Source organism: Dermacentor andersoni, chromosome 11 (assembly GCF_023375885.2).
Source record: "Dermacentor andersoni chromosome 11, qqDerAnde1_hic_scaffold, whole genome shotgun sequence".
In the NCBI taxonomy this organism is placed as follows: Eukaryota; Metazoa; Arthropoda; class Arachnida; order Ixodida; family Ixodidae; genus Dermacentor; species Dermacentor andersoni.
In genome coordinates, this window is record NC_092824.1 from 126,234,935 (window position 1) to 126,253,722 (window position 18,788).

Consider the following 18,788-nt stretch of genomic DNA (forward strand, 5'->3'; position numbering starts at 1 on the left):
GTCGCCTCTCCGCAGGACGGTCTACACGCACAAAAGCACACACGTTCAAAGGTCCGGAACCGACGTCAGAGGGGCCCCGTAGAATTCGGAGCCGTTCCGGGTAGCGCGTTGGGGAGTTTGGGAACAATAGTTGGCCCGCCGAACTCATTCCGTCACAAAGTCGATTTAGTCACGCTGTGGCTAGAAGTTGGCGGCGACGCTCCCGGAATGTTGCCGTCATAGTCGTAAGTGGGTGGCAATCTTGCACTGCAGCTCGCCGTTCTTAACAGCGCCGGGATGTTGCCGCCATAGTCGTAAGTGGGTGGCAATCTTGCACTGCAGCTCACCGTTCTTAACAGCAAGGAACTATGTTCCTTGCGCGTTGGCCCTGCGATGGTTTTTCTGTCGTGCATTTCGTTTCGGCATCAAAAACGTAGCACCTGTCGTTCATAAGTAGTATCTGAGTTTAAACGCAGGTGCACCGGGCTGATTGTTTCCAAACTCGAAAAGATTTCCCCGAGCAAGACGGGTTGCGGGGGAGTAATCATCGCTAAGAGTGATATTGCTTGTTTTGAGGTGATTATGTAGTGCAAGAACATTTTCTTTTATTTTAAAACTCGAGAAATTTACCATTACGGGTCGGCATTTCCTCGGTGAAAAACCGCCTAAGCGATGAGCACGTTCAGTTGAGTCGGATGAAAAAGATGGAAGTACGGTTTTCAAAGCAGACATAACCTTGTTTTTGTTTTGTTCCCACGTTTTTTTGGCGTCTGGAATGTTGCGAATGATTAGGTTATTTCGCCAAGATCTGTCTTCAAGCTCATTGGCGTAAGCCCGCAGAATTGAGTTTTCTTCTTTTAGGGCCCCGACAGTGCTCTTAATAGCAGACAGTATTACACCCTGTGTCTCGAAATTATTGCATTTTTCTTCCATACCATCCATCCGTTTGCTCAATACTGTGAATTTTGCTTCCATGTTTTTTTGGCCATTCTTGATGGCTTTAATATTGGCGGCTTGTTCGGCTGAAGTTATTGAGGACTAAGTGAGTGGGTGCATATATCTTTAATGAGGCGAAACATTATCTTCATTTGTTCTGCAGGGTCGTCAGGCAGTGTTTCAATATCAAAAAGTGTGTCTGCCCGAGTATTAGGCCCAAGGTTTGTCTCAACATCCCCTGAACAGATCAACAATAAGGCAAACGACGAATTCAAGCATTCACAAATGGTCTCGCACAACACCCGTGGGCACGGGAACAGCACTAAGAAGCAGTCATCACTTTTTCTCCCGTATAAGGAAAGTTTAGTACACACTTGCACAGGACAGAAGCAGAGGTTACGGCCCATGCCGAAAGTGCTGCTCGAGTGCCCATTGAAGGTGAAGTTTCCAGGGAAGTCGTTTAAATGTGCCTTGATGGATGACGCAGTGGTTAATGTGGTTGGTGCACGGAAGACGAGCCTTGCTGATGACACCACGGCAGGAAAATGTGTGTCGACGTCAATGTAAGCACAGGTTACGTCAGGAAGATGCACGGAAATGCATTCTAAGTCGGTGGGCGTTTCTGTTGATAGCACCAACAGGAGTACGATAGCAGCCTGCACAGGACAGAAGCAGAGGTTACGGGCCATGCCGAAAGTGCTGCTCGAGTGCCCACTCGTGCAACAGTGCCCAATATGCAACACACACACCTTATATAAAGAAACTTTTCACAATATTTAGTCAAACATTGTGGAGTTAAAGTGTTGTTCTAGTGGTTCCTGTAAAGTCATCGCAGTTGGTTTTAACAGTGGGCAACTTGTGGATAATCAACACACCTTTCTCGTCCTCCCTAACACTGAAGATGGCCTTTTGCCAGAACAATTCTAGGCTTAGCTGTGGTTCTGACATAGCTTCTTTGTTTATCTAGGGGCGCTTGCATCAACACCAACAGTAGGGTTATTAAGTCATATTCATTAAGATGATTTAGACTTTGTTATGTTTTCATTGCACACATGTTCAGTGGTGGCATGGTGTTGTTTAACTGCAACAGCAGTTAAGTGCTTGATACTTCGTTTGCCTTTAGCGTCCGTCCATCCGTGCATTGCATTACGTTGACAACGACCTGAACATTACTTCATTGTTGTTGGGCAGCCTCACCACTGTCAGCTTCACCAGTGCTATTGGGCAGAGACGAAAAAAGAAAAAACATTGCCCACAGCCGCCACCACTGGGTTTCAAAGCCATGCCTCTACCCTTCTAAGCATGTGGGAGGCGGGCATGCTAACCATTGCAACAACAGTGACGGGGAACAACAATCATGGGCCAGTATTGCAACGTATTAGACTCCACACAGATTCTGAGAGTATATTAGCATCTGTGCATGTTTTTCAGAGGCCCGAACAAGGAATACAGTAGAACCCCGTGACATAATCCTATTACATACGCTTTCCCAGCACCAAGGTTTGCGATCGAGAACACGAAAATTGACGCCATACAGTTAAACTTTTTTACCATTGATTCATTCGCAGAAAATACAATCTTTTGGCACCAATGTTCAGCACAATGCCAAACTGTGATCGTATGATACATTTTCAGGCCGCTAGATTCCATTTGAAGAATAAAAAGCATGAGGTGCATGCGATTGAGTACAGCAGCTGCCCGCCGCAGCAGCTTCTCTGCAGTACTTGCCCGCCAGTGTCATTGAAAAATGGCAGTGTGCACTCAGTTCCTTTTTTCGGTGCCAGAAAATCTCCTCGCGGCTCATCACACGTTGAATTCACAGCAATAACTGCCGACCCTATTGTGTTCAACATCTTCAACCATCTGTGTCACATCACATGGATGCTATTGGAAGCCTATGACACACTTTTAATACTTACTGTCCGGTGTTTCTGGCCGTGACACACCCCCCGTGTTTGCTTGGTTTCAGGAATATCAGAGAACGAGCATTGCGATTTATTTGATTATGATTACAATACAAATAACATAGTCAATGGAATATCTCTGATAATACTTATCTGAACATAATGTTCTTTCGCATGCTCAACGTGGCTTCCGTTACAACTTCTAGAATTCTCGCATGATATTGCATCCACACTTAACCCTAGAGGACAACTTGATGCCATTTTTATTGATTATAGTAAAGCTTTTGACACAGTGTGCCATAAAAAGCTTCTCATTAAACTCAGGGCAATAATTCATGATTATAAATTACTAGGTTGGATACAGGACTACCTAAGTACAAGAACCCAGTTTGTTGCTTTAAACCATGTTCACTCATCTCGTGTCAGTGTTACATCCGGTGTACCACAGGGGTCTGTCTTGGGTCCTTTGCTGTTTGTAGTCTATGTAAATGATGTTGTTGAAGTAACCGCGAGCACTTCTGTCAAAATAAGACTATATGCTGATGACTGCGTCCTTTATTCTACTATAAGTAGTAATCATGATCAGTTGGAGCTGAATGAAGTCTTCACCCGTTTTTGCAAATGGAGCAGAACATGGCAAATGTCGCTTAATTTTAAAAAAACAGTATCAATGACTTTTTTGAATAAAAAACAACCATTACAATTTACATATTTTAATGAAGCGCACAAGCTTGCAAGCGTCCACACGTTCAAATACCTTGGTGTTACTTTCTCCCCTAATCTAAAATGGCATGCTCACATTAACTGTATAACCAACAAGGCGTTGAGAAAACTGGGTTTTCTTAAAAGAAACTTACGAGGTGCAACTAAAGAATGTAAATTAACGGCATACAGATCACTAATAAGGCCTCTACTTGAATACGCGTCGGTAGTGTGGTCGCCACATCATTCCAAAGACATAGACATGCTTGAGTCTATTCAGAAAAAGGCCGTAAGGTTTACATATAATCGTTATGACTGCCCTTTTTCACCGACATCACATGCGAGTAAGCTACTACTAAAGCCTCTGGCCCATAGACGTACTTGTGACCGTGTTGTTCTGCTACATAAAATTGCTCATGGGAAAACTTATGCCAATGCACCATTGTTTTCACTAACCCTTCTTCTCGGCCCACCAGAAGAAGTCATCATCTTAACATTGTTCCTTTGAATGCAACGATTGATTGTTTTAGGTTTTCCTTTTTTCCGCATACAATTGTGATTTGGAATGGCCTTGAGGGTTCCTTGCGTGAGTTACCAAGTGGTGTATTTGCCAACCTATTACCTAATCATGTTCATTAATCAACTAGCTATTCCTGATATTGTTTTTTCTATTGTTTGTTTTCTTTTTGCCACTCAAATGTATTCTTCAATTGATTGACATATGTATGCACTCACTCCTGCAATATCTTGCTATGCAAGATGGCAGTATATGTAAATAAAATAAAAATAAATAAAAGAAATAAATATGCACATTTTAGTGTTCTGCAGATGTTGCTAATAAACAAAATGGAGTAAATTAACACACGGGAAAAAAACTGATGGTTGCAAGAAATGGTATGAGCAACAAAGAGTTCATGCTCCAATAGTCTTGCAAGGCATTCTTTCTGACCAGGCCCTTCAGCAGAACAACAGCAAGAAAACAGTACCATTCTGCCACATCTGTCTCCACTTAAGCTTTCAGCCGTGACGTGCGCGCAACTCTTTGTGCGCTTGTCTTCAGTCGTGCGAACCGGTTCATTTTGCTCACGATGTGCAGAGCGATTGGCACATCATAAAACAGCTTGAAATAATCAACTTCTTGCTCATCCGGTTGAAGAGTTGCGCAATCCTTACAGTCCATCGCTGGAGAGCAATCTGGCAGCACCGACAGCAAGTGCTGCATGTTCGTACTGCATGTTCGTGATGCATGTTCGTGCTGCACGACGGCATCCTCTCCCGCCGCAATATCAACCCTGACTGCCCTGAGTTGCTCCTTGCCCTTCCTCGTCATCTGTGATCCGTTGTTCTCGAACAACTTCACGATGCACTGACGGCGGGACACCTTGGAGTTTTGTGTACATATGACCGCGTACAATGCCGGTTCTTCTGGCCAGGTCTCTGCTGCTCTGTGCGTCCTTATATCTCAACTTGCTAATTGTGTCAGCACCGGGAAAAACCTCCCCTACCACCTGTCGGATGATTCCATCCAATTGAAGTTCCCTCTGAGCCTTTCTTTCACATAGGCCTTGACCTGCTTGGCCCTTTTCCAAGGACGGCTAGAGGGAATAAGTGGGTCGTCATCGCTGCTGATTACGCAACACGCTACGCAATAACAAAGGCGTTGCTGACTAGTTGCACAACTGACGTCTCCGATCTTCTCCTTGACGACTTCATTCTCCAGCGTGGTGCACCTTGACAGTTACTTACAGACCGCGGCCACTCGTTCTTGTCTCGAGTTGTGGATGACCTCCTCCACTCTTGTGCCATTGAGCACACAACCTGTCCACCGTCTACCACCCACAAACGAACGGTCTTACAGAATGTCTCAACCGAACACTCACAGAGATGCTGTCTATCAGAGCTCACCCCCCAGCAGGAACGAAGGTTCCTGCTGGAAGTTGAGCTCTGGAGCAAGGCCTTGCAAACAACGATGGCGATGGGCAGCGTCTGGACGAAGGTTCGTGCAGGAGGTTGAGCTCGGGGGTTGAGCCTTGCTCCCTTTTTCCGTTTTTCAACCATGGATTCCAGATCGCTTTCACTGTGGCGCCTTTGAAGACGTCGAAGAGTGGCTTGATCAATTTGAGCGCTCCGCCAAGATCAGTGAGTGAAGTTCTAAACAAAAGCTCACCAATGTCTATTTTGCTCTTGGCAATAGCACTCGAACGTAGTATGAAAACCGAGAAGGCAGTCTATCGACATGGAATGACTTCCGCCAGCAGCTCCTTGACACCTTTGTGAGTGTCGACCGACGGGATCGTGTTCACCAGCTAATTAAGTTACGGGTTCAGAAACTCGATGAAACTGTCGCAATGCTCGCCGAGGACATGGCCTGTCTGTGTCATAGAGCCGACCCAAACATGACAGATAAGAAGTACTCTACCTCATGCGTTGCAAATCGTGGTTTTGGCACGTCAAACCACAGAATTCAGTTCAAAGGACATCTGAATGGAATATGGACTTGTGCATTTTATGGACATCCGTGTTGGATAACCGGATGGATGAACATTCAGACTCGTGGTGCACGTCCCACGGATTTATGTGGTTACTTTGGTATGTAACCATGTCATTGGGGAGTGTCACAAGCATGTCACCGGGGATTGGAGGGAGCGGGTGTTGTAGTTTGGTCGCACAGGCTTTATCTTGAACACGATATGCTTTGGGGGCACAGTCTAGGAGGGCCGAAGGTTTGTAGCTTTGCATATGCTGTTCTTGCCACTCAATTGGTGTTGAAGCAATAGACAGTGCGAAGTTCACTTCACTCACTACTGCTGCTGCTGCGATACCTCGTGCCAGCATTTTGACAGCGAGGTCCACGGTCATGGAGTGTGACGTGTTCATCTTTGCCTGTGCGCACTGACACCATGCTTGTGAATTTAGTTCGTAAGCAAATGTTTACAAGGGGGCGTTCTACTCTGGTGGCTGCTGCGTATGGCGTGGCCATGCGAGCCGTGTCTAGAATACGAACTGTGATGCAGACAGTCTAGGTGCATCGAGGGCCGATAGTTTTGTATGCACTATAGGACCCATGCGCTTGGGTGTCACTCGCGTTCACGAAGTGAAACGTTGCTGTCTCTTTGTTACCTCCTCTTGGTTTCGCCTCTATCCACAGGCGATGTGCACTGCAGGGCTTTAGTAGGGTGCCTTGCGCGCATGCCTGGGCACAGCGCATCTAGGCACCCTAGCCTCCAGGATTGGTAGCGGTGGCGGTCACTCCGAATGTTCATCTTAACCCAAGTGCACATCTGAGGCGTCTCATTTTAAGCGGATATTTTTTTTTTTTTTTTGCATTGAGTCTATGGAAAACCAAACAAACATTCCCATGATGCTTGTTATATGCGAGAATCTGGCTTAATTGAGTTCGTCTTAATGAGAGTTCACTCCACTTCAAAAGTCTTTTTTTTTTTTCTCAAATCCCTACTTGGAGTTAATACATTGATCTTCTTTGACTGCATCTGCAACTGGCAGCCCTCTAATAGCTGGTATCAGGGCTAGTCTCCCATAGTTTATAAGCGCAATTAATTGAGGAAAAAGCTGACGAGCGATAAGATGGCTGTCTTCACTGGGAGAATGCTTCTGTCGCAAAAACAAGAGCAGAGGGAATCGCTGTAGTCTGCTGTCTTTTTTGCCTTCCTTTTGCTTGCTTTTCTAAGTACGTAAGAAACTGGCTTCTTTGTGTGTGAATTTTCCTGAAGTTGCAAATTTGAGCTCATCACTATTTGTGCTTTGTTTTGACTTGCCCAGCTATTAGCTCTGTTGGGAAACACACCGCTTGTGGCAACCCAATAACGTCCTTGCAGGCGGTGCACCCAGCCAAGGCAGTGGCAGTCGCCTACGGGGCACTCAAGGAGGTGGCTTTCGAGGGGGGCCCCCGGCCGTGGCCTATGCTTCCTGCAGGATACCAAGTGCAGTGTATGTTGGGCCTTCCCTGTGTGTATGGGCAGCGGCAACACAATCATCTGACTGAGTTTTTCTAATGGAAGCTTACTGGGCTCCTGGATTACAACAGACAGGACACAGAAAAAAAACAAGTTTCAGTGCAATTATGAAGTTTTAATAACGTTGAATTTAATTATTGCTTTCTAGGAATATGTGGAGTGACTTGCAAGTAATTTTCGAACAACAAGATACATTTTTCAGTAATTATTCTACGCAAGTACTTTCAAAATGGAGTATTCAGTATTCTACTTACTTACTTTTTGCCGTGCACTCAATGAAGCGGCAACCATATGTACGCTATATTCAAGCGACAAGTAATGCAACAGGCAGGCCCTCTCGAGCTGATGCATCACAGCGTGGAGCAGCCACATGGATGCGACATCGCGAGAAAAAGTAGCTACAAATTTATATTGTTGTTCAAGTAAATGCACTTGTGCACCCGTAAAGATATCAGAAGCATACCACGAGGTTAGTGTTTTAACCAAGGTGCATTAGAAATAGCTTTATTATGCTGTCATGGCCAGGAGAAATCCATCCCATGCTGCCAGTGTCTTTTGCAGCTATCGTTGGCGTCTCAGGCTTAACACTGTCGAAACTAATAACTGCTCTCACTAATAACGACAACACAATGTCGATACTTTGTCCTCAGCTTGAAATGAGACGATGCGATGGCTGATATTGCTGTTTATCTTTTGCTGTTACGGCAGAGAGCAAGTTGCAGAGAGCAGGCGAACCAAGGCGGACTAGTTGCTGCCTTGTTGTTGCACAATGAGGTTGGCCCCAGTGGAAGTTGCCGTGCCAAATTACGGACGAGAAGTGAAATTTTTTGGCTGCTCAAAAACCAGCGACGTGACAGGTGACAGCAATAGATCGCCTTCCACGACGACAAAACTTCACGCTCGAAAATTGTGTGCAAGTGGTTGCGCCTTACATTACCTTTAAAGGGACACTAAATGGAAATATTAAGTCAAGCTAAGGTGATAGGTTAGTGCTCGAGAATTTCTAAGGCATCAATATTATCATGTGGTCTGCCTTAGTCGCAAGAAATTGAGGTAAATGCTGGACACGAGTAGAGACTCCCCCGGGACATTAAAGTACTTGCCCGATGATGAAGGCACTCCTCATTTAAATTCTATCTCTAGTACCCAAACACTCATTATAAAAACATCACTATATTGCATTTTAAGACAAAAGAGAATGCTACTTGTCCGGTTATATTCATTTGTAGAAAAAAATCGTTGACATTACCCTTCACAACGACGCGGGCAGTCGAAAGGTGTTGTTTTCTCCTCAACCCTGCTCCTACTGTAGAAACTTTTTATGCTCAACTTCGTGTCCTGTCATTTCACGGGTAAAGTAAAATTACATTGTACGGAAAACCTATGTTCTTCTAATGACAGTTGCTATCAAGTTTGCTAAGGGCTACCACGACTGGCATCCTTTGTAGAAGTGGTGGCGAAATGAAACTCCTCCACTTCAGATACTTGTCTCCACGTGGACGGGAACTGGAGTGCAGCCCCAAGAGGCCGAGAACCCATGCAGAACTCGCTCTGAGAGAGCTTACATACAGTTTGGGACAACAAGGGATAGTGTTGTTGTCATACAAGGGCTTTTCTGTTGTGCATGGTTGACCACAGTTGCGTGATACAGTTGAACCTCGCAATAACAAAATCAGTGGGGAGCGCGAAAAAATTCGCTTTTGCAAGAATTTTGTTGTTGCAAAATGAGACAGCACAGATAGGCAATGTGTCACAGAACGAAACTTTGCTGTCAAAATTCTGTTAGCTTACCTTGGCAAGCTTGCTCGAGGATATATAACCGCATTGCTGATAGTACAAAGTGCACCGCATATATCTATCAGCAGTGGCAGCACTGCCATGAAGCAGTATTCTCGTTCAGTTGCTTTCAGAGATACGATCACTTTTGTGAGATTTCGCGTAACTTGGCACCCACGCAGAGCAGCAGCGCTCCACGCGTGCAGCCACTTTTCTCCAGCGCATGCTGTTGCCCATAGGTGCCGACTCATCCAGTACAGAGTGCAAAAGGGTTCGTGTCTCGTATATCCGAAGGCAATCGATCGAGATTACAGCCCCTTCTCGCAAATATACATCCAGGGCAGAATCTACATGTGATGCCTGCCGGGCGCTACCAAAACCAGCATATTCCTGGACGATCGCTCAATCACGGCCCGATGCATGGCGCTCCATGCTGTGACCACCATCTCAAGTGCCATGAACACTTCCACGTCTGTGGGACATGGATTTCCTTGTTCCTGCTGCATTTTTCTCACCGAGGCACACTTTATGCACTGCACTGTGTGCAATGCCGTCGTCACATGACGGTAGCAACATGCATGCCGCTTCAAAGGGGTGATCGACAAACAAAATGGCGGCCATGACGTGGTTCCAGCGCATGCGATCACTTCTGGTGCTTGGAAAATGGCAGCACCCACACAAGTGTAATGTGGTGGTAGTTTACGCAATTTTAGTGCAAGCAGTTCCATTTGAGCAAAATTTAAAGCCTGGTAGCCTTGCATGAGTAGGTAATATGCGAGGTCACGTTCCGGCAAATTTAGTTGATGTGGGATTGTACTACAGCAACATTTCATTGTTGAGAGGTACAAAATGCATTGAATCCTATGGGCATTTGCTGGGGATACAAAAATATTTCATTGTCATGAGCATTTCATTGTAGCGGGATTTCGTTATCGCGAGTTTTGGCTGTATACCATCTGCTTTTGAGGTTTACAATCAGCTGTTGAGCTGTGCAGCAGCATACTGTATGTCCTTTGCAATACCCGCTGAACGCCACATGGCCTGCCATGCAGTGTCTCCGAACGTGGCTGACATCGTGAGCGTCATGCGCATTGTGGACCCCCATCGCAGAAATAGTAAGTACTTGCCCCTGGCAGGCTGTAGTGCAGCTTACAAGCACATCTGATTGTGCAGGGGACCTGCACGTGTTCCAGGTGCTGTGCCAGGCAATAGGGGAGTTGGTGAGTGTTTAGTAAAGGAAAATGAAATGAAATACTAAGCAGCTGCCCCATGATGCAGGTTCTCAAGCTGTCTGTGGGCAACAATGTCTCAGCCAGTCTCCCAAGCCCAGCCTCCAGCACAGTCGCCATCAGGCAAGCCCTAAATCATATCAGCACCACTAGTATACCAGTATGGCATTCTGGGCACTTGCTACCAAACATTTTTGAGGAGACACCTAAACATGATTTTATACTTCTTTTATTTGCTTATGAAAGTTTTAATCCAGTTTCTCGCACTGTTTTGTGAATCTTGCAGTCATTTAAGCTTAACAGGTTGAAAAAAATTGCAGATCCCCGCACTGTGGGAATCGATGTAAGCGATGCTTTGTCTGCTGTTTGCATTCATTGACGTTATTTGGTGGTGATATTGACAGCATACGGCAGTCGTGACGTGATGTGAAATGTTACTTTGCCTACTCTGCTTGTGTTTGTTGTTCTTGCTCCGCTCGATGCTTTATGCGAGCCGCCTTCGCTTCTCGGCACTAAGTGCACGCTTCGGCGCCCTGGGTTGGGGCGTTGTAGCTCACAAAACTGCCTCCTTTCTTTCTCTATTCCCTCTCTAACATTCTCCCCACCTCCTCTCTCTACTGTCGTTGCTGTTGTGGGTGAACACGGAAACAAGTGTGGCAGCTCCTGCACTGCATTTGTGGGGAGGTTGCGTCTAATTACAGCGTCCAGAGGGCATTGTGCACATACGACGCAGTGTAAGTGACATGAGCTTCTCGGGTCATCTTTCCTTCATACCACACTCATTTCATGTACTAACACGATAACGTTAAGGGCCCCATGTCGAAAAAAATCCGATATTGGCGCTGCAGGCATCGTTTCGCAAATAATCTCTCTGAACCACAACAGCGCAGGCCCTCCACGTGGCTCATACCTTGCTTTACATTCTTTATAAAGTTACTCCTCTGAATTTTGAGAATGACAGCTCATAAACAAATGTCATGAAACAAAACACCAATAGTGCATGCCTTTTATATTTCTGTGGCATGGCCACATCTCAAACACGTTCCGATGTGGCTGGCGTTCACGGTGTGCAGGACCACAGCAGCAGCAGCAGCAGCAGCAGCAGTGGGAAAGTAGAAGAAAGAGGCAAAGAAAGCTTCGTTTTAAAACAGTTGAACACATGTCGAAAAAATGAATGCATTTCTACTTCCTGCTCGGTCTGCCAGTGACCAAGCAAATTGTGAGTGATGTATTACCGGATTGGCTACATTACAATGGTTAAGCTCACTTGCAGTACCCAAAATGGAGGTTGACGAGGAGCTGGCCTCGCATGGGCATGTGCATCAGCAGGCGTTTGGTGTGCTGAGACACCACAGGCCCTTGCACATGGGAGTTAGTGCACAATGCACGTGTGTTCATTGCACAATTGCGCAATATTGTTGCCTATGCCCTGTTAAAGCACACGGTGAGCCTCCAGATATTATCTCTTTACTGAGCGTAAGCATCAGCGTGCAGTGCCAAGAAGAGCCTTGTTCTCCTCTTCTTCAGTCTCCTGGTCTGCCACACCATGTAGTACTACCCCTCCTCCCAAGAAAAAAGAGAAATAGACAGCATAGGCTTGATGTGAGAAGGCCCAAGAGGGCATAGGATGAACACATACAGTATAGTCACAATCACTGTGGTGTGTGGTATAGTCACAAGCCACTAAGCAACAACAAACAAACAAAACTGACTAAGCTGCTGAAACATTGCCTATTAGGAGCTGTAGTACTGTTTTAATTGCACAACGTAGACAGCAGGAATGCGCCTGAAGTGTCCATATAATTGCTATCACAATAATATAATCAGAATATCCAGCAACTGAAGCAGCCCTTGGCCCATTACTTTCACCATTAGACAATTCGCTGCGCCGCAACGTCTTCTTTTTTTTTATCTTTTGTTTTTGTAGGGCAGGGTCACCGAAATGAAGAAACGCAAAAGAAAGATGTTAGCCACAATCGAGTGCCTACTTTGGGCACCTAATGTGGCTACCGAAGATATATTGAAGAAAACGTGAGACGCTTGGTCCACAGTGAAACATGCGCATACTGCTCGGTATCGTACACCGGTGAGAAGACTCTCCGGAGAGGTTGCACTTAAGGGAACGCGTTGCAATACGTCGAGTCCTCACGGTGATGGCGGCGAGCGCCCATTGTTTCTTTTTCTCGTCTGCTAGTCAGAAGGCATCCAAAACTCTGCTGGGTGAAAATCCACTCGGCCAGAGAAAAACGAACGTGCACCGAAGTGCTCTGCGTGGTGATCGGGGAACACGAAAAAAACGCATGCACTCTTGCTGGCTCTGGCAGCGCATGAGTAGCGAGAACAAGAAAACTGAAAAGGCTCAATGTGCCCTCGCGAATAAAAGTCAAAGTATAAAAATAAACAAGAACGTAGTTACCTTTGCTGGCTTTAGTGTCTTGACATGGGTGGTATGGCACAGGTGAAAAAAAAATGTTAATATTCTTTTCTGTGACATGACAGCATAAATGAACCACCACAACGCTTTGTCTAATCGCACCTCGCTGCGTGCTTTGTCAACTTCTCTGATAGTGGGTTGATTTGGCTTGTCTCGTTGTATGTTCCGATGCACGACTTTGTAAAAGTCAATGCACCTTTGGCGTCACATGTTTATAACAACATTAAACCCACAACATTCCTCAATCGAAAATCTAAAGCACGACTTTAGAAATGTCAATGCACCTTTCGTATCAGAAGTTTGAGAACTTTATACCCACAGAGTTTCGGAATTGAAATCCATGTGCTCCATAGATTCTGTGGCCTCCACGAGATGCCTCGACGAGCCCGCTCTTCATCAAAACGCCCTTATTATTATGCGACTTCCGGTGCATGGGCGTTGCAGCAAAATCCAGCCCTAGTTCGGAATGTACGCGATGAGATGTCTTTCGGAGCGTAAAAAAGGCATTGTAGACAAAATCCAGAATGATTTCCGGCACCGGGGGTTGTTTTGGTTGGCGGTGCATGGACAGCACGAAAAAATTTTGGGGGGGGAGTTGAAGCCCCATAAGCTCCGCCCCCCTCCCCTTTTGGCTGCGCCCCTGATTGTCACGTGGGCTTCTGCCGTTAAACTGGAAAAAAAAAGAAGCTTGCATTACACATTGTGTTTCAGCATTGCTTTGAAAACTGTTGTCTCACTTCTGATGATTTTTTTTTTTCCATTTTATTACCTTAAAGACCCACGAGGGGTATTACATAAGGGGTGGGTACATATATTTTGGTGAGCAAGTGTTAATACAACGAAACATGACTGGTAACATTATTGGCAAAGTTAGATGAGCACATGATGGCTGCGATGTTGTTGGGTAGGTCGTTCCAGTCTGCTGCAGTACGGGAAAAAAATGATGCGGCAAAGGTGGTAGTTCGGGTAGAGGTCGGGAAACTTGAAGCGGATGACGAGTGCGATGAGATATGCGGGCTGGAGGGACGACGTAGGGTGCACGGCCTAGTGAACTATGGAAAAATTTATGAAACAAGCAAAGGCTGGCAATGCGGCGACGAAGTGATAAGGGCAATAAGTCGAATTCAGCTTTCAAAGCTGACACACTGATGTCGTAAGAATATGATGAATGGATGAATCTGGCTGCTCTGTTTTGAACTGATTCGAGTGCATTTATAAGGTAAGTGTGGTGTGGGTTCCAAATGGGTGAGGCACATTCTAATTTTGGTCTGACAAGGGATTTGTACGCTAATAACTTCACATGTTTAGGGGCTTGGCAGAGATGCCTTAAAAATCCAAGTGTTTTATTAGCGGATGAAATGATGTTCGTAACGTGTGTGCTCCAGGACAAGTCGCCACACAAGGTAATGCCTAAGTACTTGTATGATAGAACCCGTTGTACAGGGACGTTAGCTATGACGTGTGGGAAATGAAGTGGGTTAAGGCGAAGCGTGAAGGACAATATTTTGCATTTTTCAGGGGTAAGTTCCATTAAGCAATTGGCACACCATTCCTGAATGCGGTTAAGGTCGTCTTGAAGAGATGTTTGGTCAGAAGCGTTATTAACCTTGCGATAAATTACACAATCATCGGCAAACATGCGAATATTACTAGAAACATGCGTTGGTAGATCGTTAATATAAATTAGAAACAGAAGCGGACCGAGGACAGACCCTTGCGGGACACCTGACGTGGCTGCGATAGGATTGGAGTTGTGGTTGTTAACGGTGACGTACTGTGAGCGGTTAGTCAAGAATTCTTCTATCCATCTTAAGATAGAGGGGAGGTTCAAATATGAAAGTTTTAGTAGTAGGCGTTTGTGAGGAACCTTGTCGAACGCTTTTGCATAGTCTAGGAAAATAGCATCGGTCTGTAGGTTAGAGTGTAGGTTAGCATGCAAATCATGAATAAAAATGGGGGAATACTTGCAGTACTTTGTTTGGCAGACCGAGAACAGTAACCAGGCTTTAACATTGAGTTGCAATATATTATGTCAATTCCAAATACATATTTGAAAATACCGAATAGTTCCTTTTCGAATACAAATAGTTAATGTGTAGTATTTGATTCATATACGAAACTTCAAATATTTGCCCAGCCATAAAAGCGACCAATATTGTTCTTCTGTGTAAACAATTTCTCAGTGTGTAGATGCTGAAACATAATCCTGATCCTCCACCTATTCCCCTCCCACCCCAACCCTGTAACTCGCTCCGAGCCCGTAAAAATGTTCTCCGGCAGGACACACGCGCTCTTATCCCACCGTGTGTCTGCTCCCTCCCCCTTCACCTTACTAGGGCGGAGGAAGTTGTGCTTAGGAGGCTTCAGGCCGGGGTGGCCCTTACACCGGCTGTTGTCTCAAAGTGGAACTGGTCGCATTTACCACTGTGTGCTGCGTGTCCATACTGCTCCGTTCCTGCGGTGGAAGCAGATGCATACCACCTAATATGGATATGTACGGATTTACAATCGGAACGCTCGCGTCTCCTACTGCAAGCCGGCCTCCGCTACAGTGTGACAACCAGCTATGACCGCTGGATACATGACAACAGATTCCACAAAACACTGCTTCAATTCATACACAACACAGGCCTCACAGCACACATATAGTACACATATACGCTCCAAGAATTATGCCTTAAGGGCGTCTTAAAAAAAAAAGATGCTGAAACAGATTAAGCAATGAAAAATGATTATTAGTGACAGTTAGTGAATGATAACGTTATAATAGAGATTGGTAGAGGTTAATAATGACTAATAATGACTACTAATGACTTTTAATGACTACTAATCACGGTGTCTACCAACCGGGAAAGCCGGGAATTCTCTGAGATTTTGAATAGTGTGAAAATACTCGGGGAAAACTCAAGGAATTTGTGCTTCTCTCAGGGGAAAATGATCAGTAGATTTGTTGAAAGGGAACGATAGTCACGGTAATGCTGGCTCGAATAACAGAGGAATTGTAATGAATCCTCTTTGACACCATGTAATCCGCTGGAGGAGTTGCCAGTATGCCGTCAACGATAGACTTTCTGGACGGCTGACAATTTGGACGGCTTCGCGGCGTCACGTCCCCCATAGAATCAATGTATAAAAATGTCTAAAATTTTGGAGGCGAGAACCCTTCGCCATCCGAGTTATCGGACTTTTTGCCGTGACTGCCGCTCCAAAACAGCATTAATCAAAGCCACCACCATCGCCGCCATTTTGATTACCTTGCTGCCTCGAACCACGCAGATCCGCTTGTCGCATGCTGCGTGAAACGAGACAAACGCAACAGCTCGCGTGCGACGCAGTCAGTAGAAGTGCACCGCACAGCAAAAAAAGAGCGGAGAAAAGAAATGAAGGCGGGTCCGTGACGTATGCGTCACGCAATCTTTGAGCTCCGGTATGGGAGAATGCAGGGAAACGATTTCGCTTGCGGAGGCTATACGGGGCAAGTGGAAAGAGTGTCTCTCTTGGAAGTGGCCCTCACCTCCTGAAATTATGGGTTCGCGGCACTGAAATATTTCTATCTCGGCTATTAATGAACCAGTTTGAAAATTTTTTGCAGCAAGACGCTCCCTAGAGGGCACATAACTTCCAGTATATAACCGAAATTTGATATGTGGCCTGGTGTAGGGGCCCTTTGAGGGCAGTAAAAGACGTGCATTCATTTTTTCTAACTGCCTCATTTTTCAGATGTTTTCGTGGCCCCTAGGGAGTTTGAAAAATCGGACGTTGACTGTACAACTAAGAGGAAGCTTCAAATGGTCCTTGGGGCGAATGCGCAGCAGAAGGAGGATGAGAACAGAAACAACATATGCATTGAAGAATGAAGGGGAAAGGGAGTGAGCTGCGGCTTCTTTGAAGGAGCTTGAGCTCAAAAAACAATGGAACACCTCCATCTAAACCAAAATAAACTCTTTAAAGTAATGAAACACAACACTGAGGTGTTGTGCATGGGCTGAGAGTATGTCAGGACAGTTGATATTTACTTACCAACTGTTGAGAGAGAATGTCACTTATGACAAAGTTCAGGCCTTGTACGAATGAGCTTGCTATGAGTTGATAAAAATTGCTCGTATTCGAAAATATTTGCTTCTGTATGCATCTCCTTTCTATCGTATTTGAGGATGTATGACTCGATTTGCAATGGTTTTTAGCATTCTTTTAAAGATGTTTTATTCGCTGTGCATTTTACTAACCCCATCCTTCCGTTTTCTTTTTGAATAATATAAACATTAGTCCTTACTATTCAAACTGTACTAAGTCGGGTTTTTAAAAAATTTAGCATGCTTACTAAAGAGTGGCAGCATCGGGCGACACGGTGTCAACCCGTCTTGACATAAAACGAAGTTCTGTGTCACTCAGGGAATTTTGCAGAGGCACTCAGGAAAAACCTGGAAAACTCAGGGAAATTGGAAATGTCAACTTGGTAGACACCCGGGCCTGCTAATGAATCCGAAATGACCAATATGTCTAACGATGGCTTGTAATCACCACAGTTGATTACAAATGACTAAAAATGCTTACTAGTGAGAAGTAATGACTAATAATGACTGAAGTGACTTGTAATGACTACTAATGACTATGAAATGACCAATATGTCTTACGACAACTTGTAACGACTACAGTTGATTAGAAATGACTAAATATACTTAGTAATGACAATAATGACTGAAATGACTTGTAAAAAATGAAATGACCAAAATGTCTAACGACACATTGTGATGATTACAATTGATTAGAAAGGACTAAAAATGTTTACTAATGACTAATAATGACTGAAATGACTACTAATGACATTTTCTGACTAACATGTCTAACGATGGCTTGTAATGACCACAATTGATAACAAATGACTAAAAATGCTTAGTAGTGAGCAGTAATGACTAAAAGAGAAGAGGCAAAGAGAAAGAGGCGAATGATAAGAGGAGGAAGAGTACGCTTTTGCCATTCACCTCTTAAGAATGCTCTTAAAACCCCCCCCCCCCCCCTTTTTTTTTTTTGCTGTATGCTTTTAATGATGCTTATGGTGCTAGAAATGTGCTGAAACTAAATTTTCAATGGACAGAATTCGTTGATTGCTGAAAGGTAATAAGATTGTGTATATGTGACAAGACAACAAATGTGATGCACTTTGCAATGCAGCTTTTCTTTTACTCTTGGTGCGGTGACATCATGCTTAGCCATTCCTAACTTTCCCAGTGTTACTTTGTTTTGGACTTGCACATGTCTTATATTTGTGTATTTTCTTTACCTGCAAAGAAAAAGAAAAGAAGATGGCAGACTTTAGTTATTCCTTTGGCTCTGAACTCATTTTCTTGACAGCAGCATTCTTCTACAGTGAAGAATGCCTATTTGCCTATTTCTTCCTTAAATAATCAGATTCACGTACTATGGAGTCCCGGACAAGAACACCGAGGCTATAATGCACTTTCTGGGGGTTGGCGTGCTTTCAAACAAAAACTTAATTTGAAGTAAGAAACTGAAAAAATTTATTATAATATTTTAAACAGTAATATATTTACGTGATAGTAAAAAAATGCAAATGGTAACACTGTCGGTCGGATGATGCCAGCATCCACCATCGCTTGTAGGTCTGCTTTCAACCATATCTTCTTTTCTCGTGACATATCATATGGAGTTCTTCTAACCACTGCTTTGTCTGCAAGGTCGAAAGGAGCCGCATGAGATTTTATCGCTGGTGGGTAGTTCCCTTTGCAGAAAAGCTCTGGGAATGGTGTTATTATGTCATTCTCACAGGAAATTTGTTTAGGTGTTCAGGTACCTCTAGCTTGTTCTTTCTTGTTAAGTTTTCTTCAATCAAGAC

At 44.6% G+C, this 18,788-nt stretch overlaps 1 protein-coding gene across 5 annotated transcripts in view; it reads left to right on the forward strand.

Annotated features, from left to right (window-relative positions):
• Nucleotides 1-18,788, forward strand: part of LOC126539647 (nuclear pore membrane glycoprotein 210-like) — a 240,043-nt gene that overhangs the window by 186,783 nt on the left and 34,472 nt on the right. For all 5 annotated transcript variants that reach the window (XR_008614325.2, XM_055075603.2, XM_055075601.2 and 2 more), the window contains 4 exons: nucleotides 7,358-7,469; nucleotides 10,324-10,386; nucleotides 10,445-10,491; nucleotides 10,550-10,623. Coding sequence is in view for 4 of the 5 variants with exons in the window: in XM_055075603.2 (XP_054931578.1) it covers nucleotides 7,358-7,469; nucleotides 10,324-10,386; nucleotides 10,445-10,491; nucleotides 10,550-10,623 (296 nt within the window). In the remaining variant the exon portion in view is untranslated. The remainder of the gene's footprint in view (nucleotides 1-7,357; nucleotides 7,470-10,323; nucleotides 10,387-10,444; nucleotides 10,492-10,549; nucleotides 10,624-18,788) is intronic.